The sequence below is a fragment of the Zingiber officinale genome, unplaced genomic scaffold, assembly GCF_018446385.1.
Source record: "Zingiber officinale cultivar Zhangliang unplaced genomic scaffold, Zo_v1.1 ctg200, whole genome shotgun sequence".
NCBI classification, from domain to species: domain Eukaryota; kingdom Viridiplantae; phylum Streptophyta; class Magnoliopsida; order Zingiberales; family Zingiberaceae; genus Zingiber; species Zingiber officinale.
The window spans coordinates 70,668-92,248 of NW_024589883.1; the positions used below are offsets into that span (position 1 = coordinate 70,668).

Genomic DNA, 21,581 nt, shown 5'->3' on the forward strand with positions numbered 1-21,581 from the left:
AGAATTGAGCTATGTAAAGGGTGAGAAAAAAAAACGCGTTTCGTTTCCCTCAAACCTCTCCCATGAGCCCAAGCAGAAGCGACGCTCAACCCTTAGCACATCACGAGCCATCTCCTGCCGCAAGTCACGAGCTATCCCACTCTTCGCACACCTTCCTCTCCGCGAACCCTAGCAGAAGCGGAGGCGAGCTCTCCCACTCTTCGATGGCTCGCGATGTGCGAAGGGTTGAGCGCCGCTTCTGCTAGGGCTCATGGGAGAGGTTTGAGGGAAACGAAACACGTTTTTTTTTCTTGCTCTTTACACAGTTTCATTCTCACACGGATGACGTGGATTTATTAAAATGTTTGGTTGGGGCGTCTGTATTTAATCCAGGCGCCTCGACTCTATTTTTTTTTTAAAAAAAATAAAAAATAAAAAATTTCATAAAACATCCTAAATACATATAATATACCTCGTGAGAACCTAAATTTTTTTATCTTGAATATTATAACCTATGAGGGAAGCTTGAGCCTAAAAGGGAAATCTTATTAGCTTAAACTCATTATAACCCAACTTTTAAATCCTAAATACCTATAATATATTCCCTGAGCATTTAAATTTTTTAATTTTGAATACTATAATCTAAGAGGAAAATCTGAACCATAGAGAAAAAAATCTTATTAGCTCAAACACATTATAAACCAACTCCTAAATTTTAAAATTTTAAACCTTAAATATATATAATATACCCCTAAATAAATAAAAAAAAATACTTAGATGAATATAAGCGCTTGGAATCATTCCAGGCGCATGTACAGGTTGACTCACATGCGCCTGGATTAATTCCAAGCGCCCCAAGTGAAGTCCGGATGATCTATAGTCAGGTCCGTAACATATATATATATATATATATATTACAATAATAATAAAATATTATGAATAATTTTTTTTTTTTTGAAGATTCATAGCAAATCAGTCATGTTTATGATTATATTGACTAAGAAATGTGGAGTTCTACACATCATCCAATAAAAAAAATTAAAGGGGCGTTTGGTTTGCGTTTTCCACATTCATTTTTAAGAAAATGATAGAGTGTTTTCTACGAAAATGAAAAACGCGGAAAAGTTATTTTCTAAAAAACGAAAAATGTACGGGTACGTTTGGTTTGCACCGTTTTCATTTTCATTTTCTGGAAAATGTGCGTTTTTTTAGAAAACAGAAAACGACTTTTTGTCATTCTCTGTTTTTCTAGAAAACGATAGCCAAATTTTTAGAAAATACGCGCGAAAAACGCAAACCAAACACCGTTTTTCAGAAAACGCGCGTTTTCCAGAAAATGAAAATGGAAAACGCGTGTACCAAACGCCCCCTACATTTTTCAGAAAATGAAAATGAAAATGGGATAAACCAAACGCACCCTAAATTTTCCAATCTTTCCAAATATCTTAGATGGCTCAAGTGATACTCCTTAGATTCAACATCTAAAGATCAATCTAGAAAGATAGAAAGACAATGAAAACATATAAAAGCTAAAAATAACTTACTAACAAAAATTCATAATCAATATAAGAAAAACTTAAAAAATAGAAAATAGAATAATAATTCACATATGAAAAATTGATTATTTTTTTTTGTATGTTATGAATATCATATTAGACACATTTTTTGAAAATTACATAAATTTTAGGTAAACATATAAAAGCTAAAAATAACTTACTAACAAAAATTCATAATCAATATAAGAAAAACTTAAAAAATAGAAAATAGAATAATAATTCACATATGAAAAATTGATTATTTTTTGTATGTTATGAATATCATATTAGACACATTTTTTGAAAATTACATAAATTTTAGGTAAGGCAAATGGAAATTTTTACTTTACATGTTAAATTATTGATACTTCATTACTCATAAAGAATTAGTGACATGGATCTTGTTAGGGTCGGTTTGTGTTAGAGAAGAGGCGGCGGCGGCGACCCGGGGGTGGGGGGGGGGGTGAATAGCTCACCGCGCTTGTTGTCTTGCTTCGTGATGATTTGCAGTGGAATAAAACTTGAAGCAATCTCTCCAATGCCAATACTAGGGATTTACTTGGTATCCACCTCAAGAAGAGGTGACTAATCCAAGGATCCACATACAACATGCTCTCCACTATCAAAAACACTCCTTCTCGGTAACTACCGAAGGTGGAGAAACCTCGTACAACACTCACACAACAAATACAACACACACAAGATGAAAAATACAAGAATACAAATACAAACTCTTTTTTTCTTGCTCACTTGTTGTTTGTTGATGCCTCTTGAACCTTGGAAGTGCACCTGCACTTGTCTCCAAGAGCTTCCAAGAACTGGCGGTGAATGTCGTGGAAGAATGCGTGAAGATCGGGAAGAAGGATTACAACGTTTGAATGCTTCGCCGCCTTTATATCTGCGCTTCTAGGGCTTCCAATCAATTGGGGCTCCTTCCAATCGATTGCCATGTCAGATCCCAGCAATCTCGGCCGTCCAAAACCTGTATCCTGTACAACGGTCGTATCCCAATCGATTGATTAATCGATTGGTGAGACTTGAATCGATCGGTCGATCGATTCAGAGTGCCTCTGTGCTCTTGCTGGAAAAGCCTGAATCGATCGACCGATCGATTCAGCATTTATCGTGATGCCGCAATTTCCAGCCCCCTAATCGATCGGCCGATCGTTTAGCGGTGCCCAATCGATCGGCTGATCGATTGGGGAAGCTTTTGTGCTTGTGACAATTGCTCCCAATCGATCGATCGATCGATTGGGCTGCTGCTTATCACAGCACTCTCCCAATCGATCGACCGATCGATGGGGCTTAGGTCAATCGATCAGTTGATCGATTGTCCCAACCTTGACTTGCCTAAACTCAAGTCCAAGGTTCCCAAACCCAACATCTAGTCAACTGTGACCTGTTGGGACTCCTTTTGCCTAGCATCTAGTCAACCTTGACCTGTTAGGACTTCTTCACCCAGTGTCTGGTCAACCCTTTGACCCACTTGGACTTTTCTCCTTGTGCCAAGTGTCCGGTCAACCTTGACCCACTTGGACTTACTGTCTTGTGCCAAGTGTCCGGTCCTCCATGACCCACTTGGATTTCCTTCCACCAGATGTCCGTCATCCTTGACCCATCTGGATTTCCTTGTGCCAAGTATCCGGTCAACCCTTTAACCTACTCGGACTTTCCAACACCAGGTGTCTAATCAATCTTAACCCACCTGGATTTCCACGTGCCTGACTTCACTCACCAGGTATTTCCACTGCCCGACTTCACTCACCGGAACTTTCACCTGCCTAGCTTCACTCACTAGGACTTTCACCTAGCTTTACTCACTAGGATTTCCCAAGTGCCTAGCTTCACTCACTAGGTCTTTCACCTGACTTCACTCACCAGGATTTCCAACTGCCTAGCTTCACTCACTAGGACTTTCCATCTGCTCGATTTCACTCATCAAGATTTTCACAACTGCCTAGTTTCACTCACTAGGATTTTTACAACTGTTTAGCTTCACTCACTAGGTCTTTTATCTAGCTTTACTCACCAGGATTTTCAGTCCGTCTGGCTTCACTCACGAGGACTCCCCAGTCAAGTATCCGGTCAATCTTGCCCTACTTGACTCTTCTTCACATCTAACTGATCAATCCTTGACCAGGGGGGAATTGTATCAACAATTTTCCCAAACAGACAATTGCATTTGCAATCTCCATGTATTGTCAAACATCAAAACTCAAATACTAAGACTTAAGCTTAAGCCAACTCATGTTTAGTTAATTTGGTCAACCTGACCCAGGGGATATTGCACCAACATATCCTAGTATAAATTTTTTATGCTTATAAGTACGTTTGATCAAATATATATATAGTCTTATTTGTTTCTAAAAAAACCTAATCTTCCATTCATCCTCCTTTATTTTTGTCTCGACAAATTTTTTTCATCGTTGTTCACATTGACATTTCATCAAACAACTATCAGTTAAAAAATAAAACCATCCTAAAACACATAAAATTCACATCTTTAATTTGAAATTAAAAACTTACTTTACCACTAAGAACACATCGACACTCCTATGATCGGATTCTCCCTCCGGCGAAGAATTGATGAAGTTAGTCTCATCCTCTGGAAATACTCATTTTCCTCCTCTGTGATCGGCTTCTTCGACTTGTAAGGCTTTACCTCTAATAATAACAAGAAATTTAAAAAAGAGATCAAATACTGAAAAATAAACACAAAAATACAACGCAACGATATATAGATCATGAAAAGAGAGTGAACAGAGTGTTAGAGTTAGGATGGATTAGGAAAGCTCACCCCCATTGCCCTTTTAAAAATAAACAGAGTTGATTACTATGAATCGGTGTAAAGCTCCGTCTTGATCTCAAATTGTTGTCGACTTACCGTGTCTCTTTGATTTGTTGGACAGAGGTGAAGGGATGATGACAGATAACTACCATCGGTGCTCCGATGATGGAGGAAATGGAGATGAAAGAGAAAGACTTAGAGATTTATTTTATTTTATTTTTTTTTGAAAAAAATAAAATAAAAAAGAGGGGTATTATGAAAAATAAAAAAAAATTACATGATTTAGACAATTTAAAAATGTGCTACTTGTTTTTTTTTTTTTATATAATATGCGAAACCCGCTGCGTCGTTTGGTAATTAATTATAATGATAAAGTCAATATAAAAAAACTAAATACAGACAAGTTCACGGTTTATACTTTATACTTTAAAAAAGTTTTTCTCGGGCAGCAATTAAGCAAAACTAATAAAATAAAGGACCTATTTAACATGAAATTTACGGTCATTAGGTCGCAATTAGTTCCCCATCGAGCAGTTTCTACGCGATCGCAGACGACGCAGTTCTCGGCAACGTCGGCCGCTTCTCTCCATTCCCCCGACCAGACGCTGCTCTACACGGCTGCTGTAGTCTCCGACAGCCGCTGTTCTTCTTCTTCTTCTTCCTCTTCTTCCTCTTCCTCTTCCTCTCCGCAAAAGATGGAGTTCCCTTACCTCGAGGCTGTCCTAGGTGGGCACTTTCTCTTGCCTCTGTTGATCTCCCATGGGTTTTGGGGTTGACCCATTGGGCTTGCTCGATTTCGAGTTCCTGGTTCATCCACGAGATTTCGTGATTGGGAAATGCAAGGCGTTTGTCGGATTTTCGCCCTTCTATTTCTGCTGCTTCAATTTTCATTTCCATGTTGATTTTTTTTCTTTTTTTAAAAAATATAGATCGTTGTTTATTTTGGTGTCTGCGATATAAGGAAGACACCTGAGGTGGATCAAAAGTCCTGTTTCGTTCGATTTGTGTTGTTCATCTCATATTTCAGTACCGTGATTGGTCACTAGGTTTTATGAACAATGTCTTGAAAAGACTGAGACTTTCCTTCTACCAACAACGAAAGGACGTGAGTTCAAATTATTTGGGTTTATCGGTATGAATTTGATCCCACCATTGAACTTCATTGAGGTTTTCCTGCTAGATTCAGTACAAATATTAATACGTTTTTCTTTCTAAAATGATTGGACCGTGTACTGGAATATGGAGAATCTTTTCACATTTTCATCCTTTGTGATTAACATCTTGCTAAATTATTAACTTCACATTTCACATACCAGCAAATTGACTCACCATATTACAATTCAGTGATCTATGTCTGATATGAAACCTGATTTGCAGTTTTTCTTACACACAAAGGCATTGGGATTTCAACAGTTCTTAATTGTACAAGATGTTTGTTGTGGATCATTTGTTCTGTAGATGATGGATATTCTTGATGATTTGAGCAATTTACTGGTTGCATTTTTTTATTCAAAATTGGATGAGAAGATGGTCTAGTGTGTTATTTTGTCATTGACTAATTTTTCACTTTATGGCAGGCTTTATGATCTGTATGTATATCTTTGAAACATACTTAGATATTCGGCAACATGCAGCTCTTAAACTACCCAACTTACCTAAGCCGCTGCTGGGAGTAATTAGTGATGAAAAATTTGAAAGAGCTCGAGCTTATAGCATCGATAAAAGGTTTATTTTATTTACTTATCTTATTAATACTGATGATTTTGCCCCAAATGATGCAGTTTTAGTAATGTGCGGTCTTTTGTGCACAACCAAATTTAATACTTATTGCTTTGGTTTAGGTTACTTTTCAGGTATTATGTTAGCTAGACCATTTTTCATCTTGATAACATGTCTCTTGTCTTTGATTCTTCAGCTACTTTCACTTTGTTCATGAAGCTGTGACCATAGTGATGGACACTGCAATTCTATACTATAAAATATTACCTTGGTTTTGGAAGGTAAAGTAATAGCCTTTGTTTTGTTTTATATTTAACATTTTCTTATTATTGTTTCATTTGTAATATATATTTCACAACAGCTATCTGGGAACTTTGCTTTGTACATCGGTTTAAATCCAAAGAATGAAATCATACATACATTGTCATTTCTGGCTGGTGTTATGGTTTGGTCACAGGTATGTATTTATTCTTCTTAACAACCTTCAGGTCATCAACATTTTTTTCTTCTGATATTTACCCTCATTAACATTCTTGCATACTCATGATAGTTGAACAAGATCATAATATAGTTCTTTTAAAGTTCAAATGAGTATGACTTAGTGATATTATTCAGTGGTTTTTAAAGTTCAAATGACATTCTTGCACCAGTCCAATTTGGTTATGGTGTGAGCAACTTTACAAAGAATTGGAGCAAAAATTTAAAAATCTAAGATCTCACCTAAACCATTAAACTGTACTTTTGTTCTTCATTCTGTTGCACTTAAAGTATCTTCTGAATTTTGCATGTTTGAATCTATAAGCTATTGGATAAATATGTTAGGGAACCTAAGCAGATTAGTGTGACATCATATCTATTTTTTTGCTGTTATGAAGGAAGTTCAATTGGGTTACTTCTTGACAATTATTAAATTTTAGAATTAAAATTACACTTACTATTGGCAATTGCTATTTTTGGTGATAAACTTTGTGCTCAGGGATTCTCTTTTACACAATAATGTATTTACCCCTATGGCTTCCATCGTGCAGATAACTGATTTGCCATTTTCGCTTTATTCTACATTTGTGATTGAGGCACGACATGGGTTTAACAAGGTTTGTCAACTTCAATTCTCTTTTCTATATGATAATTTTGTAATTTTTTTTTTATGATTTTGATCAAAACTTAGATGCTAACTTAGGTTAGTTTTAATTTTGTGCACTTTGTGCAGCAATCACTACACTTAGTTTTAATTTCGTGCACTTCGTGCAGCAATCACTACGGCTTTTTCTGATGGACATGTTTAAGGGAGTTTGCATCTCTATCTTCCTTGGCCCACCAATTGTTGCAGCAATTATAGTCATAGTCCAGGTTATAATCTTGAGCCATTTATATAAGCTGATTGTTGGCGAGATTGAGGCTTATTTTCTATAATTTGTCAATATTTTTCAATTTTTACTCTGGTTTGCTGCAGAAAGGAGGTCCATACCTGGCAATATATCTTTGGGTTTTCATCCTTGTTCTTTGCCTCGCGATGATGACAGTGTATCCCATTTTAATAGCGCCTCTGTTTAATAAGTTCACTCCTGTAAGTATCTTTTTGCCACTTAGTCGCTTAGTTGTTTGTATGCAGAGCATATAATGGCATAATGCTAATTTACTTTCTTATATGTTATAGATTATAATATGTTGAAGAATACTCCGGCTATGACTTGACACGATGGTCTTCTAGGCTCTAGCAATTAGTAGATAAAAAAACACAAATGCAGCACACACTTTTTGCATTTCATCCATCACATATGGACCCTTTATAGTCTCAATTATTTGAAAGCTTTTTTCTCTAGCTAGTATTATAAGTTGCATGTTTTTTTGTTATTAAGCATTAATAAACTTATAGAATTAAGGCAATCCAAAATATATTTATTAGCTTGTGTAATCACTTTTTAACAGCTTCCCGCTGGAGAGCTGAGGGAGAAAATAGAAAAGCTTGCTGCTTCACTGAAGTTCCCTTTGAAGAAGCTCTTTGTTGTTGATGGATCGACAAGGTCTAAACATAGCAATGTGAGCGATTTTTTTTATATGAAACTTGAATTTCGTTTTTTACTAATAATATTATATGTTTTATTCAGCATTGAATCTCGCTGATGATTTCCTTATTTCAATCCCATTGTTGTAGTAGTTGTCTGTTCAATGTAAATTTTCTTCATGGTTAAACATACTATTTGTGACAAAATGAGTGAAAGTGGCTTCTTATCTGAGCTGTTTGAGAGGTAGTGAATAAAACTTACCCATGACACAGATCCATCCTGTTTTAAGATGAAGTCAGAAGTTGTGGACAGACCTTTTTAGTAGCCAAATGTTAGATAGTTTCTCATTGCTTAGCATTGAATTTGCCACGCTTGATACATATTCTTTGGGCTATGTGTTGTTTGTGTTTTTGACAATCGTGGGAATCTTGTCCAGCATTCAGTATCTGTGCTTCTCAGGGTAATTAAATTCTCATGGTTGGTTCTATTATGTTCACATTCTGCTCATTGCAAATTCTTGGTCTATTTTTGAGGCAATTGTCCATTATATTGTGAAAAATGACAATGAAATTGTGGAAAGCTGACTTATGTTGACTTACAATGGTTTCTTTAAAAGTAAAGCTGCAAAAGTAAAGTGCGGCACATTAAGCATACCCTTGATCCTGCAGTGTTTTGGGTTTGTGCGTTTGGTGGCTATTGACATAGTTTCTGTATCGGGAAATTCTTTCGATAGATGAATTGCATATGTTGATGAAATGTAGTTGCTGTCCTTAGTGTCTCTCTCTTGAAGTGTTTTGAATGATATGTTTAATTGGAAAAGATTTCTTAGTCTTAACAAATTGTCCTTGATATCAAGTATGATTTCTTTGATTGATTTGCAAGAGCACAAGTCAGCGTCTCTCTGAGCAATAGTTTCTTACTGTTGCTTCTCATATAGAAGTCTACCTAAGTTATAATCTTTACTTGTTAGCTGCTCTTCAAGCAATCTGAAGATTTACCAGATACTGTGCATTAGACATTGGTTTGACAATGGACCTATTTGATAAAAGGTTTCTGGATCACGAATTTATAGTCCTATTTGTGTAAATATTTTTAACTTACAGACCTAAATGCACAACACTGCAGAAAAATTCTTGTATTGGGAGCTAAATTTTCTGTACTACGAGTCTGTCCCTCTCTTTTGTATTTACATAGTATAGGCTCTGGTACAAAGTCTGGGTACTGGTGAATTCCATTCTCTTACTACTTCCACATATATAGAATATTACCTGCTATCCATGTGATCGCATATTGCTTCAATCAATCATTTGCCTTATCTAGATCACACTAATTTGCTCCTTCACATAAATACTTTTGATATCCATTAGAACAAAAAATATTTTTTTCCCATACAATTGGCAGTATTTTAGATGTTATTTGCATTTGTTATTCATCCTATGATAAGTGAATTTTATTTTTTATGATTTTATTATGTTGATTAAGCTCTTAAATATTATGTAAATCATATTTTACTTAACAGGATTGCATATGTATCTGTGCATGTGCTTGCATAATGCAAATGCACTATGCAATGATTTAACCTAATATCCACCTCACACAAGCTCTAATTCTTTATGTATTTTCTACTCAACAGGCTTATATGTATGGATTTTTAAAGAATAAACGTATTGTTCTCTATGACACCTTGATCCAACAGGTTTGTTTTGGTTCAACTTTCATTTGTATTTATTTTTCACTTCATTATCTGTTGGCGCTCTTCATAAAATGAACGAAAATATAACAAATTTCTTCTTCTTGTAAAATTCTTCAATAAGAAACAAATAGTTTGCTTAACAGATATAGGAGAAACATGAATCTCATTGTGTGAATATATTGACTTAGTTCTTTAGGATCTTGATAATTTAAATTGAGACATTAGCATGTTAGTCCTAATTTATTTTGCCTTATCAGGAATCATGTTCGAACTAACTGTCAACCTAGTTATTATTCACCAAGTTTTGATATCTCTGCCTTATACAATATCTAATTTCTCGTAATGAAATGGAAAATTTGCAGCATAATTGAGTATTTATCAGCATAATTGAGAAAAAAGAACTTTGTATTTCTTTCTGTGTTAAAGCTTATTATGATGACCTTATTTCAGTTGGTTCCAAGGTGGTATTTCTTTTGCTCGACGTGATGCTTCATTTCTAGGATTACTTGATTTTCTTGCTTCTCTCTCCATGCTCAATCTACCTTTACAATAGTTCTCTTTTATCTTTCTCTTTGTGAGCATCCCATGTTTTGATTTGTAAATTAATTACCCAAGGCTTTGTTGATATGCAAATTTTGCAAGGTTGAATTTCATTCTGATCGTGTTCCTATTTAAAAGTTAATTTTCTTCCATATAGAAATTGAACTCACTCAAAATTACCAATTTTGTTAATAATAAACTGGTTGATCAAATATGTTACTTAGATGAGTCTGATGACTGAGCACAAACACTATTGATATTTCATCGGAACTAAATGCTTTTCCATTGCTGAATATTTAAAATAAAAAATTTTGGTAGTGCAAAGATGAAGAGGAAGTTGTTGCAGTTATTGCCCATGAACTTGGACATTGGAAACTCAATCACACAATGTATTCTTTCATTGCTGTTCAGGTGCTTTTTTATACTCCACTTCAATATTTCTGAAGCTTCTTATCATGTTTAATGCCATAATATTTGTAAAATCATGATTTTGATTTTGACATCTGATATAATTTAGTTGTTTAAGTTGCTAAGCATGTGTATTTTGTTAATTAGGAGGATTAATTTACAGCATTGAATTAATGTTACTACCTGCAATAGGGAGTGACTTAATGAAGACTTTCAAATTTGCTTGCTAAATCCTTTTTTGCCTACTTAAGCTTTTCTTCCCCATTTTTTCTTCTTTCCTTTTTTTTTTTTACTTATAGGCATCCCCAAGGTTCTCTCATTTTTGGTCACGTGAGGGGTGCAGGGGCCACACCCTTGCTTCCTTCCCAATTTTATACATTAAGAGGTACTGGATTTTGGCAGGCTTGGTAATAGTAGCTTCCTGTCCTTCAATGAAAAGTAGTGTCATGAAGGAGTAAGGAGAGGTATAGGGCATAGAAGCTGTGGGTAGTGTTGAGAAGTTTCATGAAGGAGATAGGTGAGAAAACAAGTGATTAACAGAGTAATCCTGGTTACTGGGTGGCAATTTGGAGGACACGAGGATAAGCATCATAAGGGCAGGTCTCACAACTTATTGAATGTGATTGCTACAAGCAATGTATTCGAAGGCACTAGTCCAACTAGGTACTAAGACATAATAGGACCTAAGAGGCAAGGTGCAAGGCGTAGGAACATGCATAATTGTTGAATCATACAAATTCACAATTTGTATCATTGATGCACATTATAATTCACATATGAAACATTCAATTTTCACCCATGAATCAGAAATCAAAAGAATGGGATAAATATGTGGTTTTAATGCTCATCTACCTCCTATGTACTATCTAAAAGATTCAATTATCCTTGTCATGCAAAAAATTATATTGTCATTAGCATCACAAGGCTTCTAACTTTCATCACAAGACTTGTATTTTTTTTTCTGTTGTTTGTCATCTGTCTTCTAAGATGGAAGATGCAAAAAAATGGTTACAGCACAAACTATGAAAAGCATTTTGCATGCATTATGACGGAAAGATACTTATTGGAGGATTTTAAGTTATTCTCTAGGTGGGTTTAGTGTGCCATGGAGCCTTTTTACACTTTGGTGAACTCACGATGCCTCAATTTAAAGGTGCATAAGAACTGGAGCCTAGACGCAGATTCAAAATATTGGCTGCAAGGCCTGGATCTTAACTGGCATTTAGATTTGTCAAGGTGTTGATTGGATCTGTCGTGTGGTTGTGAGCATTATTTTCACCCAATCTGAGGATTTTGTATTTGATTTTCAGAACAAAGATCTAGAGGAAGCAGCAAAGGTGTGATCTAGGGATTTAATGACCTGGTTCGCATTGCATGATACACAAAATAGGTGTAGCCAGGGATCATGCAGAAATAGAAAGTAGGCTGTGATAGTGTGGTTGGTCTTGATCCTATCATTCAACATTTTTTGGCTCATGGATACAATGGACCAATGGTATAAGGAAGGATTCTGTGAGGATTCATGCTACATGCTATCTAACCGCCAAGAGTTGGTAGATATCATGATCTGTGTGTGTGTGTGTGTGTGGGGGGGGGGGAATGAGGAGAACAGCGGAGGTAAGGTCGTATGATTTCAATAGATTTGAGCCCTCCCCTCAAGGTGATCGAAGTGGAAGAAATCTTTAATGTAATATTTGTTCTGATTTGTACAACTATATTTGAGGCCTAAATAAAATACCTAATGGCTAAACTTGCGATATGAAATCAATTAACTCAGATAGAGAATAATTACCAAATGGTAGTTATTAAGATTGCAAATGCCCACGTATATCTTGATAATGTTTGTAAATTTGAAGGATTTCTGTTTAGTGCTTATCCCAAATGTTTTCTCATCAATTTTTACCAAGGATCAGGACAATTTTCTCCGGCTTCAATGAGCACAACCATGAATATGTTCTCGTAATTGCTTTGTTGTAATAGCAAAGATAGATAAATTTGATTGTAAGAATCATGTTTTTATCTTTAACATTTATCTATCAATTATTTTATTCATGATAAATCATGTCCATCTTGAGCATTTGTGTATCAATTGTTTTATCCATGATAATTGGAGAGTTATGTCTCTGTTCCTTAAACATATCCTATTAAATGCATATATGCAGTAGTAAAACATCCATTAAAGTTACCCTTCGGCAATACTATTTGTTTTAGGGACTGATGCAATTGTATTGGTATCAAAAACATGAAGATTATGTACTAAATACTTTTGGTTCCTTTACTGGTAGACTTTTTTATTTTTGTTGTGGTAAGAGGCTCAGGTTGAGCTTTTATAAATTGAGAAAGCTAAAAGTTACCTTTGTCTGATATCCTAATACTACCTGACTGCTATGACTTAATAACTTGTTTATTTATTTTTGCAGATTCTCACACTTTTGCAATTTGGAGGATACACTCTTGTGAGGAACTCAAAAGATCTTTTTGAAAGTTTTGGCTTTGATACTCAGCCAATACTTATTGGTCTCATAATATTTCAGGTGTCTTTCCTCTGCATTTTGTTTTATTTTCAATGCTTTCATTATAGTAACATCTCTTCTATTAGTAGTATCCTTACCAGCGTTCTACATAATATTTACTAATTTCTTTTTCTTTTTTTTGGACTTAAAAGTTAGTCAGTTGACTTTAGTATCCCCTTAATTTACTTTGCAACTAACTTGGAAAGTTATTCTTAAGTGAAAGTGGAGTTGGTACAGCATGTTGATTTTAATTGAAGATCATGTTTAATTATAGAAATGCTGATAATTTTAACAATAATAATAGCAAATTCACCTTTGTTCAATTTGTTCCAATTCATGTTGAAAATGACACATGCGGAAAATTTGAACTACAAAATTTGAAAGGGTAGAACTATGTAGCTTTCTGAGGTCGAGTACTATTTCTGCTTCCTTTGTTTTGGTATTGTCTGTCTGTTCAGTGTCTTGAAGATTGGAATAAATGAATAATCCTTGTAAGAGGTACTGTGGTATATCTTGAAATTAGAACTTGTGGATGGAGCAGTGTTATAGATGAGAAATATTACTGCACTAGTAGCTTTGAAACGAACAAAATGTTTGACCAAATTATACATGACATAGATGGCAAGTCAAACCAAGTGCCTTGAACTTTCATCATGGCATGACTCTTTAATTCTGTATCTTAAATCTCATGTAGATATCACTGCCTTGTTTTTAATTATTAGTGCAGGTTCCTTATTGCCATGTGTCTACACAGGAGCACCATGTGCAATGTGTTTAGATTGACAGCATCACATTGTACTAATTTAGAGTATCTTATTTCCAGCATACTGTTATACCCCTCCAGCACCTTCTGAACTTTGGTCTCAATCTTGTAAGCCGGACATTCGAATTTCAGGTACTTTAGTTAGTATGTTATTATCCTGTAACAATGGAGTTATTTGGTTTCCATCATAGATGTTCATATTGTTTTCTTACCTCGGTACGCCGTGTATTCTTAAATGTAATTTTATGTGCATAATAGGCTGATGCTTTTGCCAAGAAACTAGGTTATGCCAAACCGCTTCGTGCAGGCCTTGTCAAATTGCAAGTGAGTTTTAGTAACCTTCTCTTTGCATTTGATATTCCTTCATCGCCTCGCGTTTTCTTATCTAGATTGCAACGTAAACACTTGAGTAGTTTTCTGCTTTCCTCTGCTAATCTCCGAATGCCCGCTGATAGAATTTATGATTTGAGATATCATTCTGGGTCACACATCTTTTTTTTTCCGTCCCCATTCAGGAGGAGAACCTTTCTGCCATGAACACTGATCCATGGTATTCAGCATACCATTACTCCCATCCACCTCTTGTTGAAAGATTAGCTGCAATCGAAGAACCTGAGACAGCTAAGAAAGAGGACTAGTGCGAATGCGTATTGCTCTTAGAACATGAAAAGTTTTGGCCATGTGGTTCAATCGGTTTACATGGATGATATAGATTGCTGCTATGTGCAATGGTAGACCGTATTTCTTCATGGTAGTTATCGACGCTGTTTGTTTCCTAGAATTAGGATTGTTATATGTGAATTTGCAAATCTTTCTACTCCTTTAGGATGACACATAGTGAAAGATGTATTTGCAGATTAATTGGGCATATTTTGAACTGTCTTATTTTTGCTGTGTGGATTAGGGATTTGGAGCTGATAGCCATGATGCTGGTTTATTCATTGCAATCAGACTCAGGGATAAAATTTGGAATTGAAAATCTAAGAAGAAATGAAAAGAGAGATTGTTACACTTCACAGATTACGATATATATTTGAAATAAGGACTGTTTAGTGTTCTTTGGGGTTATTTTGTTCTAGGATATTTTCAATATTAAGAGGTTGTTTGGTTAAACTTATTAAAAATAGTTTATAAGTTGTTTTAGGAGTTTATAAGTTGTTAGATTTTATTTTAAAAATAAGATATTAAAGTGTTTGGATGAATTTATTTTAAATAATTTAAAGATATTAATGTGTTTAGTATTATAAGATTTTTTTATTAACAAAATTATTAAAAAAAAGATATAATACTATTAAGATATTGTATATAATAGTTTATAATTTTATAATGGGTTAAACTTAGATAAAAAAATAAAATTATTTAATAGTTTGATTTAGATTCTTTCAAAAGAATTTAATGATATCATTAATATTTCAAATAAAAATTATAGTTAAAAATTGATCAATAATATATATTTGACACTTTTATTTTTCTTAATCTTAAAATAAAATTAGAAAAAAAAATTAAATTTTAATCAAGTCGGAAAATTTATGTATCGGGTATACTGGGAAAAGAAGTAGGCGTAGAGAGAGAGATTTGAAGAGCTTATAATTTTTAAAATAATTTATAAACTATTTTGTAGAACTTAAGCAGAGCCAAACACCCTCTAATTTAGTAAACAATATAAACTTTTTTATTTGTTACTCATGGAATAATTATCATTTTTATCCAAAATAGCACTTAGTAATTAACTATTATAGTTGCACTTTTTAGAGTAGCAAATAAATGGCGAAATTTTATGAAATATTAATTTTATTTAAATTCGAAGTTAAATTTGGTTTGCATTGTTACATCAATTTGAAATGACAAATTCAAGTATAATTTGAATTATTCAAAGTTGAATGGAAACATATTGGAAATTAAAGTATATTTATTGTATAATATAATAGAGAATAATAAATATATAAAGTTCATCAGCGGCTGGCAAATAATTGGATAAAATATCGTGTGTTTAAATTTGTCTTGAAAAATTATTAAACATGTTCGATTTTTGAAAGCCAGGCAACGAGTCTGAGGAGAGAATGGAAGCGGTGACAGGAACTCTACTCTCACCGTTACGGCAAGTATACCATTTCCTTCGCGTTGCCCAGGGCAACAGTGAAAAGCCATGGCTTCGGTCCTCCGCCTCTCGCCCGCACCACCCCGCATCGTCTGCTTCCGCCGCCAGGCAGCCTCCGGGAGGCCTACTCAAGTCCGGTGCGAGGGCAGGAGCCCTTCGCCTGCGAGCCGCGAGGGGTCCAAGTCGGAAAACGTTGTTCTCAAACTGGCCTGGTACGGCTCCGAGCTCCTCGGTATCGCCGCTTCTCTCTTCCGGCCGTCTCCGCCGACTGCCCCCGCTGAGGAGATCTCCGCCGGCGCGATCGGATTGTTGACTGGCAGAGCGCAGGTTGCGGAAGCCATCAAGGAGGACTTCGCCCGCTCCTACTTCGTCACAGGTTTGTAAAAGAACTTCCATTCCTAGGGTTTCCAACGAAGAACGTTTGCATCTGTTGAACTTTTGGATTTAGTCTGCTACACTTTTTAATTTCGTTTCCATTCATGAACTATAAATTTTGGATTGATGGATTTTAGGCCGCTACTCTTCTTTTCATGCTCATTCATGAACTAAAATTTTGGATTGGCATAGGATCGAAACTAATTTAAACTTCATGGAAGTTTGTGTAATTTCATTCACCAGCATAGATTTATGGATATTTTCTACCAATCTTCTGACTCTTATGATATATTCGGTGACACAAATACCACAAGATTGCATTTTGTGGTTAACTTTGTTGTAAATCACGTGAATTTGGTAGCTACAACACTTTTCGAGATTTTATCAATAGATATTGTGGGGAAATGATTGTATTCAATATCATGTAGGGAACAATTGTGATGGAACATAGTAATATATCTAAGGCTGTAAACGGGCATATTATCCATTAACAAGATTGATATTCACTCAATAAGAGCTTAACTTCGATAAAGTTCGTGAATAAAGCTTCCAAATATTTTACGAACCAAGTTATTTGTAAACTTATCTAAAGTTACATTATGATCTTAGTTTGTTTGGTTTTTAATTCAAACATTTCAAGAATATAATCTGAGTGTTGTGTCTTTTTTTACCTTACAAATGTTACCCTTTTTGATTATCTATAATGTCAGTAATAATGGAAGTTTTATTTATTTTGTCAATAGGTTAACTATGGGTAAACATGTTGCTAGTTGAGCTCAGCTGATGCTTCACCTTGGCTTGAGCTTAATAGCGAACAAGCTTGAATAAGCTCGATAAGATAAACAAACGAGCTTGAACATCATCAAACTCAACTCGGTTCAGCTCGTTTGTAGCTCTAAGAATATCGATGCAAATCAGCAGGAGATTAATAATATTCCTTTAACAAGTGCTATCCTTGTAGTTCATGTGGGAAAACATCACTTCATCAATCTGAGTGTTTAAATTTCTGTCACACATCAACTGGAGTTACTCTCCAGAAGCATTCGATACTTCCCTTGCCCACAATTATAGGCACTTGCTTATGAGTATTATTAAAGTGCAACAATGACAATTTTTATGGGCCTTTTTAGATCATTCTAAAATGCTTGTCTATTAAGACAGGTAAGTCTTTGATCTACTTTCGACATTCACTTGTAAAGTCTATTTTGTCATTGGTTTTGATACAGGGAACTTGACACTGAATGCTTATGAGGATGACTGTGAATTTGCTGACCCAGCAGGTTCCTTCAGAGGTCTACCTCGTTTTAAAAGAAATTGTTCAAATTTCGGATCACTGCTTGAAAAATCTAACATGAAACTCACAAAATGGGAGGATTTTGAGGTAAAGTGGTTTTCATATTTGGTAGGATATGATCTCTCCCCAAGTAAATGCAAGGCTGCAAAAGTTGCATGCATCTCACTCGTCAGCTATCATCCTCATTCTGAGTTGATACATTTGTATATTTATCAAGCATTACAGCCAAAGTAGTTGATCTCAGGATAAATCAATTGGACATTGGCGTTTCAGTTGCATCATGTCATTTCCTTGGAGACCAATTCTTTCCGGTATATCTGATCCCGCCTTCAAGAGTATACTTTTTCTGTTATCCCCCCATATGATTAATTTCTTGATTATGTACATGAAATTGATGTCCTTTGTGTTACCTGAGTATTTCATTCCAACTTCTCGATACATTCATTCTCTCGTTTCATCTGTTGTTTTTGTGCAGCTACTGGCTATACAGAATACTATTTCGATGCTGAATCCGGGAGGGTTTGCAGGCAATGAAATTATTCTGCAACCGCAAAGTCAATAGGAGTTCGATTTTTCATGAACAAATGATTGAGTTTGGTTCTTATGCAGGCATGTGGAGCATTGGAATGTTCCAAAAATGGCACTTCTTAAGCAAATATTCAGACCAAGCCGCTGGGTATGGGAGACGCGCTGAAAGACTTCAATGCAAAGATTTGAAATTCGTAGAGCCATGAGAAATCTCAGTTGGTACTAATGGTTGGCAAAGGTCCGCCGCAAAGCTGTTCCATGGCGTGTTCTTTCTCATCTCTAGTATATAAATGTCAATTAGAAGCTCATTAGGCTGTTTAGGGAATCAGTGAGTGATGCCATAAAGTGCATGACTATGGCACTGGAATGCAGAAAAACTCAGAAAGCATGCGGTATTTCCTTCTGATAGAAAATGTGGTTTCGTAGCACTTAATGGCTATTTTGTCATTTGGTATCAATTTACATGTAGGTTTCTCTTGGACATAAAATTTAGAATCACTTCAAATCAAAATCGATGGACTCTTAGACGCTTACTAAATCTATTTATACTCTTGATTTCACATATCAATTCTTAATTATGACAGCCTTCGGGACTATAATACACTTCAAGTTGTTTTATAAATTTTTTTTTTTCTAAATAGAGTGTGCAACTAAAGTATATTAGATTTTCTGGTCGTTTGTCAAGAGTGCATTCTGATTTACTTATTAAGGTTAACTGAATTTATTTATTTATTTTTAATTGTGACACATTTAATCTTAATCTAGTAAAAAGACAATTGTTTGTAATTCTAGATTTATCTTAGTGAAAAATTTCTGCGAGCCGGGATCAATAACATCCGATATTAATGGATTCGAACAGTAAGATGGATTAATAATAATAATAATAATAATAATAATAATAATATAAAGGAAGAGTCAAGGTCGCTCCAGCTCATCGTCATATACAAAGCAGATCCTCTTAAGGGAGTTTTGTGAGAGAGAGATCAGAATTGAAAAGCAATGGGGAATCCAACACAATCAACCTCCGTTGGGGTGATAGAGGCTGTGGAGGAGATCATGATGGCCTACAGGTCCCTGCCACCAAGGCCGTCCATAGAGGAAGTTGAGGCAGCCATAGCTGTGATCAGGACAGCAGACAGTGAGCAGGAGCTCAGAGTTTGGGAGATTGCCAAGACGCAGAGGCCCCCTGATGTTCCGCAGAAGCTCTTCTCTTTGCTGCAGGAGGTCAAGAGGAACCTAGCCCTGTTGCAGAGCCAGCAGCATAGGAGGGAGGCCATGGCCTTGGTGGAGCTGGATAAGAGCCTTCAAGTGTTTGATGAATTGATTCAGAGAGTATCTAAGACTGTCTCAGGAGAGGAAACCGAAGAGGAGGAGGAAGAGGAGAAGTGGAAGGAGGAAGTTAACGATGGGATTGGTAGAAGTTTGAGTTTGGTCGAAAAATTGAAGGATGAGAAGAAAGAGGAGGCGAATTCTTTATCAAAGCTTGATGATGCCTACTCAGGTCAGTTTATTCTCTGCTTTTGCTTATTTTCTCTGCAATGGTCGCTTTCTTTGCTTAATTCTTTCTTCAATTATGTTGAAGTAAGTTTGTTGATTGAATGATTGTTTGTGAAGAGTGCTTCTTGAGCTCATAGAGTTGTAAGCACGGGGCAATTTGAAGGTCCCAAGGCAAATTTTTCTTCAAGCCTTTCGAATTCCATTGCCATTTTGCTAAAATAAATAAGTAAAAAAGAGCAAGATTCATGCCAACCTTTAAGGTACTATCTAACAATTTAAGATCATGCATGCCTTTGTGATTAACCATTTGATTGTTGCTAGGTAAAAAATCTTAGGTAATATTATTATATTTTCTTACTTGTTGCCTTGTTAAAGATTCAACTTGGTGTTTTGGAATGCTCAAAGACGACCTAGATTTCTTAACTTGATGGATTGGCTCATTTAGAGTTTAAAGTATGATTAATCTAAGCGACCTTAATTTGTTTAGCATGATAAGATTCACTCAGCCAAACTCAAACTATTGGGATATAAATTTGTTGTTTCATTGTGTCTATTCACTCTACATAGATATTTGAATTTTTGGTATCCTCATGCTCTCAAAATCTGTCTCATTCTCCCTATAGTTAATGGCGATACAAAGCTAAGCCTCATCCAAGTGGCAAGCTTAATTGAAACTTCAGCTAAGAAAGGAGTTCGAGTCATTGATCTCCAAGGCAAGCTAATGGACCAAATTGAGTGGCTTCCAAACTCACTTGGAAAATTACAAGAAGCCACTGAATTGAAGATATCAGAGAACCGAATCATGGCTCTTCCAACGTCTATTGGAAGCTTGAAATGCGTAACAAAGCTTGACATCCACTCCAATCAACTCATAAACCTACCTGAATCATTTGGAGAACTATCCAATCTGATCGATCTCGATTTGCATGCAAACCGCCTAAAAACTCTGCCTTCTACATTTGGGAACCTTACAAATCTAGTCAACCTCGATCTGAGTTCTAACCAGTTCTATGTTCTTCCCCACACAATAGGGAACCTAACAAATTTGAGATGGTTGAACATCGAGACAAATGAACTTGAAGAGCTCCCTTACACTATTGGATCGTGTACTGCTCTCATCGAGCTCAGGTTAGATTTCAATCAGCTAAAAGCATTACCTGAAGCGATCGGGAAACTCGAGTGCTTGGAAATTCTTACACTGCACTACAATAGAGTTAAATCATTGCCTAGTACTATGTCTTCACTTTCTAAGCTTAAAGAACTCAATGTCAGCTTCAATGAGCTTGAGTCGATCCCTGAGAGCCTTTGCTTGGTCAAAAGTCTAGTAAAGTTGGATGTCGGAAGGAACTTTGCTGATTTGAGAATGTTGCCGAGATCAATCGGGAACCTAGAGATGCTAGAAGAGTTGGACATAAGCAGCAACCAAATAAGAATATTGCCTGATTCTTTCAGTCTTCTGGCGAAACTAAGAATGTTCAATGCAGATGAAACTCCGTTGGAAATGCCACCGAAAGATGTTATTAAATTAGGAGCTCAGGTAAATATAAGTCTTGTTCTTTAGTTCTTTCGATACAATTATGATTCTTTCTTGACAAATTCATTGTTTTTTTTTTGCTCGGTAGGCTGTTGTCCAGTACATGGCCGATTCAGTTAGAGCAAAGACTGAGGGTAGTCAACAGGCTGAGCCAAAGGATTGTTTGTTTTGGTTGTGTTCATTATGTTCGACGATAGAGGAAGAATGACAAGCGAAGTATACAATTTGTTGCACTTTTGTTTGATTTTTGCACATTGCAATCATCTTTGAGTTTAAACTCTTGTTTGTTTGTAAGAGCCAAAAATAATGTA

At 35.6% G+C, this 21,581-nt stretch overlaps 3 protein-coding genes across 4 annotated transcripts; all 3 read left to right on the forward strand.

The window, feature by feature from the left end:
• Window positions 1-4,805: 4,805 nt before the first annotated feature.
• On the forward strand, window positions 4,806-14,829 carry LOC122036724 (CAAX prenyl protease 1 homolog). The gene is made up of 14 exons (XM_042596127.1): window positions 4,806-5,028; window positions 5,880-6,027; window positions 6,218-6,302; window positions 6,383-6,478; window positions 7,050-7,115; window positions 7,273-7,371; window positions 7,475-7,588; window positions 7,951-8,061; window positions 9,661-9,723; window positions 10,579-10,671; window positions 13,089-13,202; window positions 14,005-14,076; window positions 14,203-14,268; window positions 14,460-14,829. The coding sequence occupies exons 1-14, from the start codon at window positions 4,998-5,000 to the stop codon at window positions 14,580-14,582; spliced, it is 1,281 nt and encodes a 426-aa protein (XP_042452061.1). The 5' UTR covers window positions 4,806-4,997; the 3' UTR covers window positions 14,583-14,829.
• Window positions 14,830-15,981: 1,152 nt separating this feature from the next.
• Window positions 15,982-18,697, forward strand: LOC122036727. Its single transcript, XM_042596130.1, has 5 exons — window positions 15,982-16,418; window positions 17,644-17,798; window positions 17,956-18,022; window positions 18,187-18,238; window positions 18,321-18,697. Exons 1-5 carry the CDS (start codon window positions 16,091-16,093, stop codon window positions 18,403-18,405), a joined length of 687 nt encoding a protein of 228 aa, XP_042452064.1. The 5' UTR covers window positions 15,982-16,090; the 3' UTR covers window positions 18,406-18,697.
• Window positions 18,698-19,143: 446 nt separating this feature from the next.
• Window positions 19,144-21,581, forward strand: LOC122036725 (plant intracellular Ras-group-related LRR protein 5-like). 2 transcript variants are annotated; one of them, XM_042596129.1, is made up of 4 exons: window positions 19,144-19,740; window positions 20,360-20,864; window positions 21,009-21,273; window positions 21,359-21,575. In XM_042596129.1, the coding sequence occupies exons 1-4, from the start codon at window positions 19,239-19,241 to the stop codon at window positions 21,476-21,478; spliced, it is 1,392 nt and encodes a 463-aa protein (XP_042452063.1). In that variant the 5' UTR covers window positions 19,144-19,238; the 3' UTR covers window positions 21,479-21,575. The 2 variants fall into 2 exon arrangements, with proteins under 2 accessions (XP_042452063.1, XP_042452062.1); XM_042596128.1 differs by having other exon boundaries at window positions 20,360-21,273; window positions 21,359-21,581.

Excerpts from the sequence above, each read along its gene's own strand:
- LOC122036725 (XM_042596128.1), top strand. The coding sequence starts at position 19,239 with ATGGGGAATCCAACACAATCAACCTCCGTTGGGGTGATAGAGGCTGTG. Across the intron at positions 19,741-20,359 it reads GCTTGATGATGCCTACTCAG|TTAATGGCGATACAAAGCTA; the intron begins GTCAGTTTATTC and ends TTCTCCCTATAG. Across the intron at positions 21,274-21,358 it reads TTATTAAATTAGGAGCTCAG|GCTGTTGTCCAGTACATGGC; the intron begins GTAAATATAAGT and ends TTTGCTCGGTAG.
- LOC122036724 (XM_042596127.1), top strand. The coding sequence starts at position 4,998 with ATGGAGTTCCCTTACCTCGAGGCTGTCCTAG. Across the intron at positions 6,303-6,382 it reads TATTACCTTGGTTTTGGAAG|CTATCTGGGAACTTTGCTTT; the intron begins GTAAAGTAATAG and ends ATTTCACAACAG. Across the intron at positions 8,062-9,660 it reads CAAGGTCTAAACATAGCAAT|GCTTATATGTATGGATTTTT; the intron begins GTGAGCGATTTT and ends TCTACTCAACAG.
- LOC122036727 (XM_042596130.1), top strand. The coding sequence starts at position 16,091 with ATGGCTTCGGTCCTCCGCCTCTCGCCCGCACCACCCCGCATCGTCTGC. Across the intron at positions 17,799-17,955 it reads CAAAATGGGAGGATTTTGAG|GATAAATCAATTGGACATTG; the intron begins GTAAAGTGGTTT and ends AGTTGATCTCAG. Across the intron at positions 18,239-18,320 it reads GAATCCGGGAGGGTTTGCAG|GCATGTGGAGCATTGGAATG; the intron begins GCAATGAAATTA and ends GTTCTTATGCAG.